Consider the following 21,411-nt stretch of genomic DNA (forward strand, 5'->3'; position numbering starts at 1 on the left):
GCAAAAATGGGGATGATAAGGACGTAGACTGACAGTGGCTCTCTCCCACCCTGATCCGTATCAAGTCATGCTCAGATCAGACTTGGGACAGACCTGACGCTTGCCCATGCAGCACAGACCCAACGTAGCACAGCAGCAGACGACAGCACCTGTTTTGGGGAGAATCGGCTATGACACATGTCTCCGAGATGCTGTCTTGGAAACAATTTCTAGGTCAAAGTATGGATGTCCTACTGGAACACAGGTATCTGTAGCTGTTGGTGTACCAGCATTTAGACCTGCTTGCTTAGTTTCATGTATCACTAACTTCACCTAACCAAGCTGTGACTGAGGACATCATCTTTGGCTGGAGGGTCTGCTGAATCTGGCAGCTGAGATCCTCCCTGCAAGAGCCTGCAGGTCTGAGCTCAACCATAGCATTTGGGCAATCGGAAGCAGTGGAGCCTGTGTGGATGGTGGCATGTCAAATCTTACCGTGACTGTTTTTAGTGAATTGCAAAGGTTTTTATGGTAAAAAGCTGACATTACCTGCTCTGCAAATGGGATTCATAGACTTGAATATTTTTTTCCTAAATGGATGACAGAAGAGAGCAAACAGCATTTCCTGGCAGTTTGATCCAGCCCTGAGTAGCCTGAGACATTGGGGGTGGAGGGGTCAGATTTTACCACTTGTGAAAATCAGTAAGAAGTATTTCTGGTTTAATAGTTGACTATTCTGTGATGCCTCGTGAAGGTGAGGGAAACTGCCAGCCCTTACCCAGAAAGTCTGCACTAAATTCTGCTAATGATAGTCCAGACTTCATGACTTTCCTTAAAAACCTTTAAACATGAAATTTGCATATGACCCAAATGGCTGAATTTCAGACCAGACAGAAAGTGAAGTGAGTGCTGCTGGTTCTGGCTGCCTGTGGGGTTTGATCTTGTCCTGACTGTGCAGGACTGAGGCAGTCATTAATGTCCATGCATTGCTGCTCAGTATCAGGGTTCATCGGCATGTCTCTTCGCAGACCCTGGTGATACTTTCCTGTTCTTTTCTTCAGTGCAGAGTAAACGCTGAGCCCCAGAAGAAAGCAAACTACATATTAATGTGAGTGATAATACTGAGGTGCAGCTGGAAATATTACAGACAGGTACAGCCACAGGTCCTACAAACAGCTCTACTTTTATTATAGCCTCACTAGATAATCTGCTTTCTGGGGTGTCTGGATATAGGTACAGTAAATTTCCTCTGCAGCTCTCCAACAGCATGTGTCCTCTTTATCTCAATGACCTATTTATCAGAGCCTTTGCTTGAAAGGTGGGTGGTTACCGCATGCTCCAGGAATGGTTAACTTGAGGAATACCCAAAGGCATTAGCAAATACAGAACGCTGCTCCCTACCTTTTTAAGTCCTGCCAATAGCTAGAAGGGGGTGCGCTTGGTGTGGCCATCAGATAGCATCTGGGGAAGACCTGGGAGGCTCTCCTGTTTGCAGAGGGTCCTGGGCTGGGTTTTGATTACTTCAGACAATTTGTGCTACTCCACCTTCCTTTGGCCAAACGTCCGGAACAGCCAGGAGAAGTCAAATAGGAGAATAAAATAATCTTGGAGGTCATTCTGTTTCTTTCTGCCAGGTTGGCCTTGGATTCTGGCCAGCCTGGGCTTTTTACATAAAGTGCTTGCTTTGTGCTCTGTTTTCTTTTTTGATTTTGATGCGTTGAACATTGTGAAGCTGGTGTTTTTATTTATTATTTTATTAAGTGTGTTCCTAGGAGTAGGCTCTGTCATCTTCAAAATCTCAGTTTGAAGCCAGTGGAGGACATGTCAGATGTTCGAGATTTATAAGAACTCTGCAATTTATTTCCAAAAGTAGGAAATAACTCTTGAATCTTGGAAAAAATTGACTTAACTACTCTTTCTAAAGAAGGATTGAATTAACTATCCAAAAACGATTGAGCCCTGCCATTCCTGTGTGAAGAGCTAACACTTCTCTGTGAATTGAAGTGATCTTGATCTTGGCTGGTGGAGGGGTGGAGTGGGAGAGCAGTGCTTCTTACAGAGGAATTTGCATCATATTGATCTGCCTAGCGTTTGGAAACTCCTCTTTGGGGGGGATTGGCATCAGAAACTGCTGGTGAGGCTTACTCCGTGTTGAGCATTAGAGAAGTAAACTACAGGGATTTACAAAAATGTTGGATATGTACGTCTGGATCTAGTTGGGAGGAATTTGCAACAATGTGCAATGTCCCAGAACGAAATGCATAGAAATGGCAGTGCGGCTATATCCTAATGTCATTAAGGACTCCATCAAATATTTTTTTTTTTAAATGAGTCTCTTATCTGCAATGCTGCTGTTACGTGGGAAATGGTGACTGGCAGGAGGAGGAGACTGGTGGCTGAAGGGCTGGCCGGCTTCAAGGGGAAGTTTACAGTGCAAGGGATTGTTTGCAGAGACCATGTATAAATGTGTTAAAGAGGTGATAACGGGTGCTTGATCTTGCTTAAGCTGGCAAAGTGGCTTTGATTTAATTGTAGGTTATTTTAAGCCAATTTCCCACTAGCAATGTTTCTTGCTAAAATAGTCCTTGCTTTCTAGAGCAGGTCTTTAAAAAGAAAAAAAAAAAGCGGGAGGGGGCAGGGAGGAAGAGGAAAGGTAGGATGAAATTCAGTATTCCTTTGTGAAGTAATTGAAAATGCATGGTATCCTACAGAGCATCAATGTTTGGAGAGCAGAGCTGAATTTGTCTTCCCACGCTGTTGTGTTGAGTTGTCAGTTCTCCTGGGGGGTTAATCCAACCCCAGGCTGTTTGAGGAGGGTCTCATGCTGCTTGGCCCTGTGGTGGTCCTTGGGGAAACTGCTGTACGTGGAAATGGGAACCAGCAGAAGCCTGTAGTGTTTCTGCATGTTGTCTCACTTGCTCATCTCTTTGCAGAAGACTGCCGGTCATGGTTTTTGTTTCTGTTTTTATTGTTTTGAGGCAGAACTTTAAGTTTTCTTTAATGGCTTACTTTGGTTCTGTGCAGAGGAAGACTGGGGCTTGAATCTTGATGCATTTATTATTGATAGCATGTGTTGAAAACATTAGAGGAATGACTAATGGCATGGTCTGTACTGTAGCAGTACTGTTGTCTAAGGCTATCCATTATCAGGCTTAGACCATAAGGGAAGTGTGGCACAGCTAGAGAGGCTAAGCTCGGTGGTGAGCTGTTATTAGAATAAAATCATCCCAGCTCCAGAGACTTGCAAAACTATAGTGACCTTGCAATGGCTGTATGCTAATTCTGATAATTTATTTTAGGACTTAAACCCACTGATATATAACCAATGAATTCTATAATAAAAGCTAAATTTGGAGATGGGGTGACGTTTTTCTTGAATCAAATAGCTGAATACTTGTATATTGCTTTTCAAAGTGCTGGAAATTTCTTAATCTTTCAAGCTGCCACTTCCTGAGCACCTTTGGCGCAGGTGGCAGTGTGGCACAGTGCGGCACTGAGGCAAAGACAGGAATAGGTGTCAGGAGTCCTCTCAAAATTCGTGCTTCCTGTGCTATCGCTGTATTTATTATCTGTAAACATCTGAAAGTATCTTCACTTGAACTTGCTGTCTTTGTGAGAATTATTTGACAAGGATGAGCTAACTTGAAATTACTAAATGCCACAAAAAAAACCAAAAAGGAAACTTCTTGTATTTTCATTAGTTAACGCAGCTGAGCAAATGGTCCTTCATGTCCAAAGCTTTCACTTGCAGTGGACAAATCTTGTTGCTACTTGACACCAATGAGTAGTTTAAATTCCAGATTATTTTGCCCTCCACCTGGACTTTGTGCTCTTGTTGGTTTTTGGGTGCATCTGTGACATGAATGATATTTTAACTCTTTCCTTTAAATGTCGTTCCCAGGCATCTGAAGAGGCCTCACTACGGGCTTTGGAGAGTCTAATGACAGAGTTTTTCCACAATTGCACAACGAATGAGCGGAAACGCGAGATAGGTGAGTTCATGCCCCTTCTAAAGGATGGTCCCCTTTGCTTTCTGCTGCCTGCAGACCTTGGCAGATGTGACTTGGTTATGTTAAATATAGCACATGAAAGTGCTCTATCTGATACCAAACTCGCATCTTAGCCTCTCCTGCTTATGTATGAACTTGAAGTAAAGGCTTACGTAGTTTGGGTTTCAGATATACCATGGCAGGTCCTATAGATAATTAATATGTTGGTAACTGTCTACTGCTGTGAGCATGGAGATGTAGTTTTTTATCAAGGGTAGTAAGTTGGTTAGGGTAGGAGAAGGATGTTACCTTTTTTCTGCCTGTACATTGTTGGACTGCATGTCCTGGAAAACCTCTACCTTCTGCCTAGAGATGGGGCATGGACTTCAGATTTCTTCAGCATTAAGAAGGGAAAGCAGAAGACTGTCCTAGTTAATGTGAAATGACAAGTAGGAATAAACAGTGAGGTTTCATTTTGGCTGGTGTTATTAAATATGTCGTTGTGAAAACCAGCAGAGATCTTAGACGTGCTCTAGATTAACTTCTTGAATCAGTGGTTAATGGCTGTAAATAGGCAGTTTGCTTTTATACTCAAACTTCTGCCATCTCTAACTTCAGTGCCAAAAGTATGATCAGCATGAAAGACTTCTCCCAGAAATCTGGTAAAATAAAGAATAAGCAACTAGGCAAGGTGTTTTGTTTGGTTTTTTTTTTCCCCTATTGTGGAGATCTGCTGTGAAAAAGGTGAAAGCCTTCAGCCTCCCCTCTTTTCCTGCTTAAGTTGCAGGAAAGAAACAAATTGATTAAGGCTTAAATTTGATTAGCCTGTAAAACAGCCCTTGTAGCTTTTCCTTTTGCCGCATTTGGTATGTAGTCCCTTGATGTGAGATGACCAAATCCTGTACCTGAGTGTTCAGAGAGGTTTTTGATGTGCTGCACTACAACAAAGTCAATGGCTCTTGGAGCAATTGCATTAAAACAAGGGTGTTTTATAATGCTGTGTGTTATCTGAAGTACTTCTAGTCTTTCACAGTGACCTGGCATCCCGACATTTGGCTTTTATAGATAAAATGGTAATGCTTGTAATATAATTTTTGTGTGACCTGTTTTAATATTCAGCTATTAGTCTGGTGTAGTATTTATGTCAAAATTGTATTCTAAAATGACATACCTATTTTGTTTTCATTAAAGCCTATTGTTAGATTGCTTTTAATACTTTGGAGTGTGGTGGTTTTTTTTTTCCCTCTTCCAGGTGGTTCAAGTCATTCCCTGAACATGGGGTTTCGTCCATGCTCAGTGTGATGTTGTGTGATCAGTATACATTGTTATGGATTTGTTTACAGCTTAAGAATTTTAATGTCATTTTTTAATACTTTATTTTTTCAGAGGAGCTTTTAAATAACTTTGCCCAGCAGATAGGAGCCTGGAGATTCTGCCTCTATTTCCTGTCAAGTACAAGAAATGACTATGTAATGATGTACAGTTTGACTGTGTTTGAGGTAAGATGTGTACTGTTGCCTGCTTAGTGCATTTTCTGTCTGGTGCAGTTTTATATGGCAATCGATTTTATTTGAAAATGTTTGTCTAAAATGGCAGTCCTAATAAGTATGGTGATAAAGGATGCTTTTATTGCTCTCTCCTAGAGAGGTTGCTTAATGGCAGGCTAAGAGTAGGAGAATATGAATCTTTGTACACAAATTGAAGAATTAATTTCCTGGCATCTCTAAGTACAAATTACCTACAGTTTCAGAGGCTGCTTGAGTTGTCTGCACAATGCTTTTAAGAGTTTTATTGCTTTTATACTCTTTTTATGGTCAGAAATATGTGCATGATTACCTGCTACTAGCTACTGCAAACTTAAATGCTAAGAGGGAAGACAAAGTTGCTTTTGTTTTTCTGACATGTTGTGGTTGATGCTCTTGAACTACATCCCACAAGCTTATGTGCTAGTTGTAGAGGCAAGGTCTCTTTTAGGAGACCACATCCCAATCTTCACCTATTTATAAAAGAACAAAGTTATGGTTAAAAGCCTAAATACTGATCTGTATATCTACTGGAAGAAACAAAAGTATTCTGTGAGCAGCTGTGTTTGATCAACCATTTTTCAGTGACCAGTGCAGTGTCTTTCCCTAACGATATTCTGGGGCTTGGTCAATGTCACATCTCACCCTGGTCTGTTTGTGGCCTCTGCATTGTGGTCTTGGCTGCATTGGCAGTCTGAGCTGTGCTCCTAAATCAGAGGGGTTTTATATCCTTTGCAATGGGCCGCTTTTTAGATAGATCAGACAATGCTGTTCTTAAAAGTTGTGTTGTTTTGACGAATTATCTGTGGTGGTGTTGACTTCTTCACTTTAAAATGTTCACTTTATTTATCTGGGGTTGCATTGGGAGTCTGGACTCAATCTGCAAACTGAATCTGGTTTGCCTTCCTCTCAAAAAGGGGTAATCTTGACAAACAGTATGGGAGTGTTTCCCTGCACTGGGGATGGATGTCACACAGCAGCTGCCTGCAATAATTAAATTAATTTTCATGAAGAGGAAAGCAGCTTTGATTCCTGAGCCTCTGCTTCTCGGGGTGGGGTAAGGTGGGAAAGTAGTACTGAAAAAATAGTTGGGACCAGAACTAAGCTGAACAAAGAAATCACTGTCCTAGTGTAAAGCGAGGGACATGAGTCCACAGTTCAGCTGAGAGATTAGGATCTTTCCATTGAGGAGCTTGAATTTCTCAAGTTAACTACTGTAGCACTGTGCATTCCACTGGTCCTCGTAGCTGTAGGCTGTTGTAGTCTGCAACTTCATCAGTCTTCAACTGTGTGAGTACTGAATGTCAGTAAAAGCGTGTATATAAACACAAGGATCGTTCCCAAAACTTCCTGAGAATGCTGCATTTCCTAGAATGTCAAGGAAGTTAACAGTGGATCTGGAATAAAAATTCTCATGGGGCCTCCTTCCAGATGAACCATTTTCTCTTCTTGCTTTTGGAAGAGAGAACATCTTCCCAAAAACATTTCACAGGTGGAGAAAGGTTGCACTTTCAGGTCCAATGAGTAGGATAAAACTCAGTGGGCATTAAAGCATGAATATTAAAGCTGAAAGCATCTTCCAGTTTTATTGGGGCTTCTGAAACTCTCATTCTGGACTTGCATCAAGGAACTCTCCATTTGGTTGGGTCGTTGTTGTTAAGCAATACTTCTGGATCTTCTCTGCAAGAAACCCCAAAAAGCAACCTCTTTGAGGAACTTAATGTATAAATACACCGCTGTACCTCTACACTGAACTGGCACCTCTGTACAGTATGTCTGTACTGTGAATTGGATTTGCTTTGATCATAAATAATCTTCCATTTTCTGCAGCAAACCCCTTTGCAGTATCTCCTGCTTTTGGGTTCTCCAAGCTATATGCCCGCAGATGGGCACAGACATTGCCTCTGTAGCAGGCCTCCTCAGTAAGTTATCCTGAGAGGCTCAGCTAGCTCCTAGTGCTCCAGAGCCCCTAAATGGGATTGTAGCGTGGCAGGAAAGCAATTTGCAACTCTGCCTTCTTATGGATTTTGTCCGGCTTTAAGTGGACTAAAAGCTTTCTGTTAAAGTGGTGCTCTGTCACTGCAAGGCAGTCACTCCGACGGTGACCTTCCAGCTTGGCTTCAGGAGACCCAGGTGGCATCAGAGTCATCTAAAACCAAACTTGCTTCCCCTCTTTTTTTTTCTGCTTCATATGAAGCTGTGCTTCCCCCTTTAAAGGGGAAAATCTAGGTGTCCAGGGTTAAAAGATAGTGGAAATACTTGATATGTAGGCCAACTAGTTCTGCTTGACCCAAAACCAGTTAAAATGGTAATGTGCTGGTTGCTGTCACTTGTCAGTTAATAGAAATGATGGTGTATTCAAAGAGATATTGTTAGCAATTTCTGGGGCACTGAAACCCATCTTTTGTGAAACTTCAGTGTTGGAGGGCTTCTACAAATCTGATACGCTTGGGGGGGTTGGGATTTTTGTTAGAGCTCATCCCTATACATTCTGTGGCTTGTAAGAGATGAGCTCAGTGAGTTTTGTTCCGCAGCTTGAGCCATCACTGTCTTTAGTTGCCTGAGTACCCGTTAGGTAGCAAAGTTTATTCCAAGTTAGTGGTGCAGGGTTTGCCCTTTATTAAGCTGCTCTTGTTCTGCCTGGCTTAGTTTGCACACACTCACCTCTACGTATTGTTAAAGATGTTAGGGTTGGTACAGGACTGCTGAGCAGTTAAAGCATCTTAAATTTCAGCTCTTTGCTCAGCGAGCCTGTGTCAGAGCTCTAACAAAAGAGAAACATCTTTTGTTTAACCTGCTAATACCTGCTTGTTTCCTTATCTACAGGTCTGCCCATGGCAGCAGAGAAGGTTGAACTACGTCAGCTATAGGTGCCTAAGTTTTTAACTGACCAGGCTTGGTCAGTGAGAGGCCTGGATAGATTTGAAAGCTGTAGCCTTTTCCCTGCCTGTGCATTGTGGCAGGCACTGGCGATCCGGGGGCATAAGATGCAGCAGCTCTGCCTGGTGCTCTGTACCTGCATTACACATGTGTCCACATTCTCTTGCTGTTTAACTTCAGTGAAGCATGTCTAAGATGAGCTCATTTGGGAGGTCTATTTCTTTTTCAGAACCTAATCAATAAGATGTGGCTTGGGGTCCCATCTCAAGACAAAATGGAGATCCGCAGCTGCCTGCCCAAGCTCCTTCTAGCTCACCATAAAACTCTGCCTTACTTCATCAGGAACAAACTCTGCAAAGTCATTGTGGATATTGGCCGGCAAGACTGGCCAATGTTCTACCATGACTTTTTTACTAACATCTTGCAGGTAAGAAGTTTCTAAAGGGAAAACTTGGTTTCATTCACAGAGGCACTATTTTGTTTTCTTGAGTAGTGACTTCCCTTCATGAAGATAAAATAATTACGTAAAAACCAAAGTTGCTTCTTAAATTCCTTTTTCTTTTTAATTTTGGAAATAACCCTTAGCTTCCTACATGTTACATTTCTTTCTATTTTTGACAAAGGTACAATCGTATCAACTGTGCTTTGAAGTTTAAATATTTAGGAGTAGTTGTTGAAAATGCAGGGGTTGTGGGTTCTTTAAAGAAAAAAGTCAGTAAAACTATGGATGCATCACTGGATGATTCTCAAAAGTGAAGTTTCTGAATGTGGCTATTGGAGATTTTTCACCTAATAGCCAAAGATACCCTAAAACCTTTGGCACCTTGTCATGTAAAGTCACTAATGGAATGTTGTTGGGGTGTTGAAGAGGGCTCTTGCGGGAAGGCTAGAGTACGTATTTGAGGATCCTGCCTGAGACAATGCCATTGGTTTGAATGTTGGTTGTAATTCAGTATCTCTACGGTGAAGCCTGAGCCAGGCTAACAGCTCGTTGCAGCTGGAGCCGAACTAGGCTAGTGCAAACCTCCTCTTTTGGTTCGAGTACTTTGTTTCCAGTTCTCTTTAAATTGTTCATAATTGGCTTAAAGAAGCTGAGTGTAAACTGAAGTGCTGCACAGTCTTTTTCTGCTGACATAATTACATGATTTGAGTGCAGCTATGCCCACAGATAAGCCACAAGGCAGTCATTTAAAAAAAAAAAAAAAATCCCTGAGGGTCAGGAGTTTATTTGTTAAGACAAATGGATCTAGTATTAATTGTAAAGTTAAAAAAAAAAATGCTAACTTGGCATACAGAGCTTGTTACTAACTGTTGTAATCTCTTTTCAAATAGCTTTCTGTAATCATGTAGTGTGACATGCTGCAATTTTTTCCTGAATTGTCAATTTGACAATAAGTACTCTGAGACGACTATCTACACTTACAGTTTTGGCTTTCGTTTCACCTGGATCTGCAGTTGAGTTTCTGAGCCTCTACTTGCTTTTCGAGCACTTTGGAAGTTATCTTAAGTGATTGCAGAGCCCACTTTGGGTATCTATTTTTCCTTAAGCCTTTTCTGTGAACTCAGCTTCAGAGGGAAATGTTCCCATAAATTAATTTCTATAGCAGACACTTTCTGAAAATGTTCAGAGAAAGTGGAAGAAAAACACTAATACTGAACTTCAAGACCTCAAAATAAAGAAGAGGAGCACAGGAGCAGGATGACTTGCTTCTAGAGTTGCAGATGAGTCCTCTCTCAAGACTTTCTTGTGAGATAATTTGAAGCAACTGTTTGATTCTTTAACTTGTATCCCAGGACTCTAAGTAGTCTCTAAAACTTTTACTGAACCATTGGAGGGGTGGAGGAGAAAAGTAACTTGGACTATTGTATTGTCATTATGCAAAACCAATAATTTTACATAGAAAGTGCTACTTTAGAGGTGTGAAATTTGTTTAACATTACTGAAGTGCCAGTGCATGGTATTGCTAAACTTCCCTGTATTGTCAGAAAATATTCTGAGAGGAGATGTTAAGTCTCTTTGCAGCTTACAAGTTGTGTATTTCATTTAATTTTCTTGTTTAGCTGTCGGCTCCTGTCCCATCGTGCTTCCTTTCTGAAAGCCGACTTACATCTAGACTAAGAGCTTTTAGAATGGCTTTTTCTCCCACGTATTTCACCAAACTGTGTGGCCTTAGCAGTGTTAACTCAGCGTGTCTCCAGTTTGGTGGGTCAAGGAGATTAGGACCAAGGTCAGCCTGTGTTAGAGAATTTATGACTTCAAGCATTACTTGTGGTAATTGTGCTTGGCTTTAGGCTTTTTCTCCCAGAGGGAGTAGAGCATAAATTGCATTGGATGTTCCAGGTCAACAGAGAAGAGTAGCATTGAATTTCAGCTGAAAATAAAACTTTGTCCCACTTGAATGTGTCTTTAATATCCCAGTGGCTAATGAAGGCAAAAATAATTGATTTCTCTGGTTCCTGCACATTCTGTCTGTGGTGGAAGTCACTTTTTTTAGGGTAAATGTGATTTCCAGTTTCAGAGGCAATACAGGTACAAGGAGAGGTCGCATCCCTTAACTGTGTTCCTGTGCCATCCGATGTTGGCTGCAGCTCTTTGTATGGGAAGGGATGGGCTTTTTAATGGGAAACTGCTCAGCTGATGGTGCAGGTTCCCAACCTGAGCGTGGCTGCAGTGGCAGCCCTGTTACGTGGTGAAACCACTGGTGCTGAGGCAATTCTGAGAAGTGATGATGTCAGCAGAAGACAGTAAACAGGAGGAACAAACTGTTACTGGTAAACATGCTGGAACAGAGAACGTGTGCAATGACATTATGAAAGCTCTCTTGAAACCCCAAGGATTCCCATGGTACTTGAACTGTTGCAACATCGTAGATTAATGTCTCAGGAAATCGAATATTTGCAGTTCTCTGCCCTCAACATGCGGAGTTCCAAACTGTGGGAACTGATACTCCCTCAGTCTTGAAGCACTTGTAAACTGCTAACAGTGTTACTAACCCCCTGTTTGTCAGCTGATAGCTTTGCAGAATGTTGTCATCACATGTTGCACTCATGTGTTTTCCTCTCAGTTAATTCAGTCTCCTGTGACCACTCCTCTGGGACTGATCATGTTGAAAACTACTTCAGAAGAACTGGCATGTCCACGGGAAGATCTTAGTGTAGCCCGGAAAGAAGAGCTACGCAAGCTGCTCCTAGACCAGGTGCAAACAGTGCTTGGGCTCCTCACAGGTACGAGTTACTGCACTTGCAGCATTGAAACAAATGTCCTCCTTCACCATCCCTAAGATGCTAGCAAGCTTGCACATTCTGGGTTCAGTGAAGCAACGTGTGGGGGACATAGTGGCTACTCCTGCAGTTTAAACACTCAACTCTACCCTTAGGCATTTGGGTCAGCTTACTATGAAACAAGCTTGTATAGCAGACCAGCTGTACAGCTATGTATGTCCCCCTTTTTATGAAGAAGGATTGAGATTGTGTGTTTAAGGACTTAGTAATTTCTTTGGGCTCACTAAGAGAAGACAATGCTCCTTGTCAAAGCACTGAAGGTGTGTTCTGCTGAAGTTCTCTTGCAGTCTCCAGTATGGTTGTTAGATCAATCTGTGTTTTAGCAGGCTGTTCTGAAAAATATTTCTTTGGCCAGGTATTTTGGAGAGCATCTGGGACAAACACAGTGTTACTGCTGCCACTCCACCACCATCCCCAACTTCAGGAGAAAGTGGTAAGGATGGCTAAAGCTACAAGATGATATTTCCATGTACTTAAGCTTGCAATAACAGACATAGATTCCTTCCTTCTATAGATTACTTCCTTCCTAACCTCTTGTAATAAGCCTTTCCTAGATCTTTTCATAAGCCAACAAATTTCTGGTCAGAAAGATAAACCTTACACGAAGAAGCAAGTTCCACTGCAGGGGATGCCCCACTGAAAATGCCACCTTATTGAAAAGTGCACATATAGCTGCTTGTTGTCCTCAGATGGCAAAAAGCTTTCTGAAATGTCAATGCAAAATGCTCTTAATGTCTGTGAGTTGGCATTGTCCTCTATGAATTTCAGCTGTAAGCACATCAAAAGCCAGAGTGGAGTAGAGCAAAACTGAAGCCCTAACTGAAGAAAAAAAAAAAAAAAAAAAGAAAAGGTGGCTAGGACTTTGTCTATATGTAGTGAAACTTTTTCTACCTATTCCTGTTAGTCTATTGTGGGGGTGTTTATCTGATCTAAACTAATTTACATATCTATTTCTTAGTTACCTTCAAAATAGAGAATATATTTCTATGTCCTTGTACTTGGCACACATTTCACTTACCCTGTTAAGGCTAAATAGGGATAGATGTATAGGGTCACCCCAGACATAACACTGATCTTGATGGCTACCGGTTTTTCTTGTGCCTTGCTGTAACATGGGTTGTTGTTATACTCAGCTCACCCAAGCATTTGTGGTGTCTTTGTTCCTGCTTCTTGGAAAACAAAGCAAGAAGAAATACCATGATGCAGTGAAATCAATATGTTGTCTGATCTTGGCTCTGTCTGCTTTTAACAAGGAAAAAGAAGGGCTTATGGGCTGGAAACCTCTAATACCCAGTTGTGCATAGGGAGAAGATGAAACACTTGTGGATCTGATATTTCTTTCTCCAGGGTCATACTGATAGCGAGTTGTGTTTGGTGCAGTGTGTTCTGTAAGTTAACACAGTTCTATCAGGTACCTTTGTCTCATTTGTCTTTGGGACCTCAAACAGTTAACTGAGTTGCAGATTACTTCCTTGTGGGCAGATTGCACTAGTCAGTTTAAGACAGCTGCCCTTGATAAGCTTTTGTTAATGTTTTGGTTAGTGGTAAAACTTTCACATTTAAGTTTGAGCAGAATTTCAAGTGCTGCTTTCCTGTAGAAGAGCTTAAGACAATTTTATATTTATATACAAAACAAACTTAAATGGGAAGAAATATTGCCTTGGGTTGGGGGGTGTGTGGATTTTGCTGTAGCTAGCAAAAGTTTGGAGAAAAAAAATATTACCAGAAAAGAACAAAACTTGTAGTATCACTTGGCAAGAGTGAACGTGCTGCTTGGAGAGGGCAGGAGTGCCAGCTTCACCCACCGTGGCAGCAAGAGCCTCAGTACTTTGATGTGACATTGAGTAAGACTGGAGTCTTCCATGGTAAAAAGCTTATTTATGTTAGTATCAGCTGTTGGTGGCAAGTGCCTCAGTGGCCAAAAATGATGCTGTATTTGTACAAAACAGCTTGAATTGCTCAGTGAGCCCAGGTGAATGCTAGTAGGTGATGGTTAATGCAGGCACGTCCAAGGCCATGTCTGCAGGAGAGGGTACTGCACTGCGAACAGCAGGTTCCAGAATTATCTTGGGGAAAAACTAACACTGGTTTGTTCTGAGGTGCTAGTAACTTAAATTAATGCAACCCAGAAAATCTGTCTTGTTGTCGAGAGTTGTAATAAAAAAAATAACCAGTGGAACAAATTCTGGGCTGATTGTCAGTGGAAGCCTGTTTGAGATGTCCTCTCAGTTGCTTGGTGAATCACTGGGAGGTGCTTGTGCTGAGGCAGCTTTTCATCCACCTGTGCATTCACCTTGTGACTTGAGATCGTATTTCTCAAAGTGAAAGTACACTGCAATTCTGTTCTGGGTCTTTCCTTTCTCCCCTTTCAGGGAAAACAAACAAACTAACTTCTTACACAGCATATTTTCAAGATAATTGCTTGTAATTAAGACTACACTGACAGTTCTTTCAGAAGTTCAGGCTTAATTTCATTTGGTCCTGCCTGTACAAACTTGTTTATTTGAAACTTTCTCGGTGGTTTTTTTTTCTGTCCTCTGCCTTAACTACTCTCTCCATGTTAAAACTGACTGTGCTTCAAGTTCTTCAAGTCCAAAAGGAAGAGCACCGAGTGCTTCCCTCTTGTCCACTGCTTGCTCACTTTCTGTGTTTTGTGAAGGACTCTTTTCTTTTTCTTCACTTTCTTTATTAGCCAAATGTCCCTTGGGTCCCTATTTGGTGATATGATCAGTCAAAAGATTCACAGAATGGAATAAGAGCACCGATGGGGTTGCGAACACGGAGAACCTATGGGGCTTAAAGCCGGACACACAAGTCAGTAGTAGTGAGTGACAGTTGTGGCATTGCACATCTACTGGTCTTTATTTGCAGGCACTGATCTCTGGGTTTAGTGAAACTCTGCCATTAAATTCTGCACTGGGGATGTTAATTGTTTCTCTGTCCTTAAAGTTTGTGAAATCTGTAAGCTGACCAAATCTTTTTACCCACATATTGTTATATTTGAGTCTCATTCATGCAGCAAAGTATTCCTGTTTACTGGTGGCACTTAAACTTTTTTGTTGCTTAGTTGAGGCCACCACCTTTTTCTCTTTACATTCAAGTGACATTAAAGGTGTTCCAAAAGGCAAAATAAGCTTCAGAGTCCCTATAAATGTTTAATATCTTCCGTCAGAGCCAAAATCTCTTTAGGAACTTGGAAAACCTATGCTTCCTTTTTTGCACAGGGAAGCAGAGTGAAATGGTTACTTGCAAGTCTTGCATAGTTTTTAAATAGCACTTGAAGACAATGTTAAACTCATTTCTCATACCACTTAAGCAAAGGGACTCTGATAATGTCCTCTCTTGGGAAACATTTGAGTTATTGCACCACTATAGAATTTACTCAGCAATAATCTCTCAGCCTCCAAATGTTGTCTTTGCATGATTTATAGCTCTTTACTTGATGAATCCCTTCCTTAGGCATATTCACTCATGTATGGTAAACAAATGAGCAACAGAAATGTTTGCTGTTGCTTACTTCTGCAGAACTAGCCTGATCCCAGCCCCTCCCCGAGAGTTTTCTCCTTGTGCATGAATGCAGCTGGTCCTGTAAATTTATCACCTGTTTGCACAGATGCAAAATCTAACTTCAAATCCCTTAAACTCTGAGCTTCAGTAATTTAACTGGGTGCAAGGCACTCGGACCAAATGCTGTGAGTTATAGGGACCTAATTTACAGTTTCTGGTGTTGATGGATTAAAAGATGAGAATCTTTGATTCTCGTTGATTTTTGTGGAGTTTGTTGGACTGGACATTTGAAAGCAACATGTCCGCTTCTGTAAAAGCGCAACGCAAGCAGCTCTTGCGCTGCAGCATATGTATAGTTGTGAAAGTTAACCATGGGGGCTGCTTTAATGTTAAGAGTAAGTGCAGGGTTATCAAATTCAGGTGAAGTAGCATGATGCCTTAAATTTCTGCAGCTGAGGAGAAAGAAGCAACAATAAGGTATGGCAGGGAGTTATGAATTTTGTGATGTAAGACATGGATCTTGATGAAAAATGGAGTCATAAGAGGAATCTGTTCATCATGCATACTTTTGAGTACTTTGGAAATAGCTCAGTAAATCATACCTGTTATTTTTGTGCTGCTAGTGTGTTGGATCATTTCACTTTCAAAAAAAAAAAAATTACTCAGATTTTCTGGGGAGAACTTTTAAATTCTGTAACGTAGCAAGTGCCTGTGGATTTCTAAAGGTGAAGAGATTATTTGTATTTAGGGGAGAGAAGTGTATTGAATAACCTGGGGAAGGTGAATAGGTTTTCAGCATGTGGTCTGTGGAAGCCTGCGAGTTAGTGGGCAGCTTCTGTGGGAAGGGCAGCCTAGCTGGTAGTGTCTGCTTGGATTTCCATAAAACTTTCAACAAGGCTTCTCACTAAAAGCTTTTGAGAAAGCAAAGGCCATCAGGGATAAGGGAGTCTCTGGATTGTTGATTAATTGGTTAGAAGGTAGGATATAAAAGGTAAGCAGAAATGGTCCCCTCTTGCCATGAGGGGGAAGGTCACCTGTGGAATACTGCTTGGGACTGTGCTCATGGACATACTTGTTAGAGACCTGGGAAAAGGGCTCAGTAAAGAGACAAGGAGGGTTGCTGGCTGCACCAAGACTGTCAGAATGGTGAGAAAGAAGGTATGACTGAAGACCTGCAGGAAGATCTTGCATGCCTCTGGGCAAATGGCAGACGAAACAGTAATGCGGATAAGTAGAACCTGCATTTGGACAGGGAGAGCAGTACTCATCTCATGCCAAATCATGGGCTCCAAACTCACCTTCAGTATGCAGGATTAACTTCTGAGAATTACACCAGATCATTCTACAAAAATTTCAGATTGGTAGGAGTCAAAAATGGATATCTGCTATGGTGCTATATGGAATTTAAGGTTCATCCACACCTTCAACAGTGGCTGCTGTTCTGGTCTTCCTATATCAATAGGTGTAGAGTAGAAATGAAAGCTTTGTAGAAGGGCAGTGAAGATGATTGAGGGTATTGAATGACTTCCATGTAAGTAACAAGAAAAGTAGAACTCTTCATTCTCTCAAAGAAATTGAGAGTGAGGAGCTGCAATAGAAACCTGTTCAGTGACATGTAGAAGGTGAATGGAGAGAGATAATTTCTTTTCCCTGTTTGGGTACAGGAGGTAGGAAATGAAACTAACAGCTGACATGCCCCAAACAAAAACCATCTTTACACAATGTATAGTTAAGCTGTGGAACTCTGTCACAGGATGTTGCAAATATTAAGTTTATGTGGCTTCAGCTGGAGACCGGATGAAGTCATGGAAGATAAAGCCTGAGGTTGTGCAGAATTCTTCAGACCCCACCTGGCTCTGGACACCTTTGTAATGTGAGTGGTTGGAGGCTGGGGAATGTGATCTGTGCCTGCTGTGGGCTTTTGGTCACTGAGAAAAGGTACTGCACTAAGTAGGCTTTTTGGTCTGACTCAGAACATCTGCTCTTAAGTCATCCACAAACTCACGTGCAAGCAGAAGCAACTCTGCCAAGGTTCAGTGTAACGTGGATGTGCCAGAACTTGTGCAAGCTTACATCAAGGATGCTCGACCTTGTGAGGGGAGTGAATTTTATAATAAATTCCTAAAATATACCTCATGGCATTGCTATTTTCCAAAACACTGTGTGAGTGTGCTTCCCAGTAAGGCTAGAAGGGCTGTGTGAAGCTGCTGCTTAAACTTTCGCTTGATCTGACAAAACTTCAGAAAATTCCCGAATACAAAAATTGCTAGTTCATCCTGGACAAATCTTTGTATGCTAACTTGCTGAACGCCAGAGGCTCTGATGGCTTTTCCTTTATAGGTAGGGCTGGCAGTTGTACCATTTGAAGGTAGTTGTCCTGATTTATAATGCAGATGTGTGCTTTGTTTCCTAGGTGACCTGTTAAGTAGCCTGTTGCAGAGTCCCAGTGCAGCCAAATTATTGAACCAGCCAATTCCCATCCTTGATACAGAAAGTGAATATATATGTTCCCTGGCACTGGAGTGCCTGGCACACCTCTTCAGCTGGATCCCTTTGTCTACTAGTATCACCCCATCACTCCTCACCACCATTTTCCACTTTGCTCGCTTTGGCTGCGACACCCGTGTTCGGAAGATGTGTTCTGTCAATGGCAGCAGCCAGAACTCGGTATTGGGACAGGAGCGTGGCCGACTTGGCGTCTTGGCTATGTCTTGCATCAATGAACTGATGTCTAAGAACTGCGTGCCTATGGAGTTCGAAGAGTATTTGCTACGGATGTTCCAGCAGACTTTCTACCTCCTGCAGAAGATTACCAAGGAGAATAACGCCCATACAGTGAAGAGCCGGCTAGAGGAACTGGATGAAAGGTAAGAACAACCAAACAGCTAAGTAGCTGTGCTAGGGCCTCTTGCTTTCTAAAGGACTGTCTGTATTGTTTTGCGGTCATGCATGGTGTGTCTAATCGCCTTTTTTTCAGAGTACTGTGCTGGGGGAGACAGGCAGAAAGGTAGGTGGCCACAGGTAAGGTTCTGATAAGGGGCTGAGTGCTAAGGGACTGTGGTGGCACAGGTTTGTATTCTTTCCTGCCCTCTTCCTCCCCTTTCCCCCGTTCGTTACTGTTTGACTGCAGGTCTGAGGTGGCACAAGAGCTGAACCTGCCCTTCATTCAGTTGTAACAGAAAACAGAAGAGGCTCAGTGAGGTAAAGGCATTGCAGTATTCCCTTTCCTGGTTGGTATCTGCCTTCTCTGCTTAAACTCAAACATACAAAGAGTGGGTAGATATTCTGCAAGTCACGACTTGAAAGAAAATAAAGTAGTTTCCTGCCCTTCATGGAGATGTGATGATTTCTTATTGCTTTTTTTATTTTTACTGTTTTAAACACCACTAAAAGACAGCTTGGGGAACTCCATTCACAGCAGCGGTGAATGGCTCCACCACAGAGGCTCTCTGGCATGCTTGACTGGAGGCAGCAGGGAAGTGGCAGCATCTTGGGAGGCTGCGTATTGTCATTTTCCGGAAAGTTACTACCATCCTTGTTGCCTAAGACAGCTCAATTATTTCATATCGGATATTCCTACTTGTAGGAGAGAAAGCGATACTTGACTTGCTGTTGAATGGTTGAATCCATGTGTTGGCAGGGTGGTGGAAGAGGTGATGACTTGATGCTGCCTCTCGTTGCAGGCCTGCTGCCGTGGGAAGGCTGGCAGACTATGTTGGCAAATAGGTTGCAACTGTGCGAATCTGCTCAGTATCTTGCTACAGATACATGATGGTGGAAATAAATTTCTGGTGCTGCTGTATAAAATTTCTGTTCCCAGGTGCAGCAGCAAGGCTTTTGACCTTTTTGGGGGTGGGGGGGGGGGGGGGGGGGTTGTTTTTTATATCCACTTAAGAGAAAAAAAGAAATTTAGGAAAAAAACTGTGGGTCCATTTGTAGAGATAACTTGCATGTTTCTTCTATAAAATTCCCTTTTTCCATACCTTTAGATACACATATAACTTTGGGATGGTAAATCTAGATTAATCATGACTTCTGTTTAACAGTGAATTCTACTTGCTCATTTTTTTACTAACTTGCTCTGACTTCAGTATCACTCACTTCCTAGAAATAAGACGTGTAGAAATCTGCCACCTTTGCATACAAGATATGGGCACAGAGAGCCAGGAGTTACACTCTGGATTTCAGAAAAGCTCTCCTGGAAACCCACAATCCCTTGTTTAACTTTGTTCGTTCTTTTATGGAAAACATCAGCAAGCAGCCTTCACTGGCAAGGCTGTGGAAGGTCTGTAGCTGTGTTGGCCTTCACAGAGATGGTGTTGCCATATTGTTACGTTCTGCTGCTTACACGTTAGCCACAGAGATTGTTGGTGCCTGTAATTGTGAGACCCCTCTTTATTCATTGCTAAGGTCTGAAATACGGACGTAACTAAGATAGTCTGGAGACTGGAAAAGTCTAGCTGGCTTCTGGAGGAGTGGAGCTTTCTCAGAGCTGACTCTGTCCTCTCTGTGGAAAAGGATGTGAGGATTTTCCTTTTGTCACTTAAGGGCATAGCTATACTTTTATATCCAAAACTAAATGCATGAAAGTGTCATCTTGGCTTGGACTAAAAAAAATCCTGAACAAAATTGGCACTGAAGAAACTAACTTCTGTAGATTGCTGTCTTCACACACTGCCTGCCCTAGGTCTGTTCATTCCCTTCCTCTCGTGGTGCTGGTTAATTTTTTTTCTGTTACAAAATCAGTGTGGTTGTGAACAGTTGGTACTGCCAAATTAGTCCAGAAAAAGAGAAAGCTTGAACTGTCTTTTGCTTTATTTGTGTTTGGCTTTAGCTTGAAGATCCCAAAATATGGGAAATGGCTAGTAAGGTTCTGAGCAATGGCTCAGTGGTTGCAGAAGGGGCTTTGGGGCTGGCAGAGCTAGGGGCCAAGTAAGAATTTGACTGGTCTCGGATCAGAGCCCCTTTTGAAAATAAAAATTAAAAGAATGAAGGAGGTGTTTGGGTCTGGACTCTTTATTTTTTTGCTAGCTTTACTTTTGAAGTGTTTGATCCATGATGAGGTATGTTTAGAGATCTCTTGTCAAGTAGGTGGTGCCAAATAAAAAGGAAATTTAATCTTTTTGCATATTCAAATTATTGTGTGGTTTTGTAGGCTTATAATAACCAACAGTGCTGCAGCTCTTTGTTAGCTGGCAATGCTTCTGGTCTTGAGTGAATTTTCATTAGAAAGAGTGAGGTTCCTCCCCCTCCCCGCCCCCCCCCCCCCAACCCCAAACCGCCAGTTTGCAGAAGAGAAGAGCAAGGCAGTACAGTAAAACCAGACCGTTCATGCATGTCTGAAACTCTGCTAAGCCTAACCTTTTATTTAAAAGAAAAACTTGAAGTGAGCTCTTGCAATGTAGGAAGGATGGACTTCTCTGCACACAGCCTTGCCATTGGATTGCTGGAGCTCTTCCTGTTTGTGTATGATGCTGCAATGCATTGGTCCTGTGACCTGATGGAGTATTTAACTCTTCTGTATAGATAGATATGAAGATGATTTCTAACCTTGATGAAGCTCATGTTGTGCAGGGCATGTTCTTATTCCCCAATAAAAGTTTACCCCACTGTGGTCTTTGTAATTTCTCCCCAGCTGCGTACTCGAGACCCCCAGGGCTTGCACTGAGGTCATGCTCTTGCTGGACTCCCTGAAATTTTGGTAGCAGGCTTCTTCTTGGACCTTCACTTTGTACAGTCCCAAGCATTGAGTAGTCCCATGCTTTGGCGGAAGACTTATCTTTATAGTCTAATTCAGTTGCAAAAGCCTGGGCTCAGTTCAGAAACTTTTGGATAGTTGATCTGCACTGCAGAAGAAACTGTCCTTTCCAGCTCTCAACTCCATGGCTCTCCCACTCTCTCGTGTAAATTTAACACGTGTATTGCTAACTCCTGCATTAACTTCTTGCTTCCAGCTGAATTCCACAGTGGTACAGTTTATTTCACTAATCTTATCTACATCAGTAAGATGACCCTTGCTATTAAATTATTTCTCTAGGGTGGGGGAGGATCGTGCTTATTTACAGGCCTGGTTGAACTCAATTATATTTATCTGAGTATTAAAGTTGCTTTTGACTAGACTGTCTTTTCTGCTGTTTCAGGTATTAATGGAATGAAGGGTTGCCCGTCCTGTAGGTAATTGTTGCAGGGCTTTATATTTTAATTGTTCTACTGGCTGTTAATGTAACTTTCTTTTTAATGAAAGGATTTTG

The 21,411-nt window shown here is 41.9% G+C and overlaps 1 protein-coding gene across 7 annotated transcripts in view; it reads left to right on the forward strand.

Annotated features, from left to right (window-relative positions):
- XPO6 (exportin 6) overlaps positions 1–21,411 on the forward strand; it is a 55,885-nt gene that overhangs the window by 12,847 nt on the left and 21,627 nt on the right. For 4 of the 7 annotated variants that reach the window (XM_030001730.2, XM_041120167.1, XM_041120168.1 and 1 more), the window contains exons 2-8: positions 3,881–3,971; positions 5,355–5,467; positions 8,601–8,798; positions 11,437–11,596; positions 12,009–12,086; positions 17,574–18,027; positions 18,138–18,167. In XM_030001730.2, coding sequence (XP_029857590.1) covers positions 3,881–3,971; positions 5,355–5,467; positions 8,601–8,798; positions 11,437–11,596; positions 12,009–12,086; positions 17,574–18,027; positions 18,138–18,167 — 1,124 coding nt within the window. The remainder of the gene's footprint in view (positions 1–3,880; positions 3,972–5,354; positions 5,468–8,600; positions 8,799–11,436; positions 11,597–12,008; positions 12,087–17,573; positions 18,028–18,137; positions 18,168–21,411) is intronic. The other 3 variants (XM_041120169.1, XM_041120172.1, XM_041120171.1) reach the window with 1 other exon arrangement.

This window comes from Aquila chrysaetos, chromosome 25 (genome assembly GCF_900496995.4).
Source record: "Aquila chrysaetos chrysaetos chromosome 25, bAquChr1.4, whole genome shotgun sequence".
Taxonomy (NCBI): Eukaryota; Metazoa; Chordata; class Aves; order Accipitriformes; family Accipitridae; genus Aquila; species Aquila chrysaetos.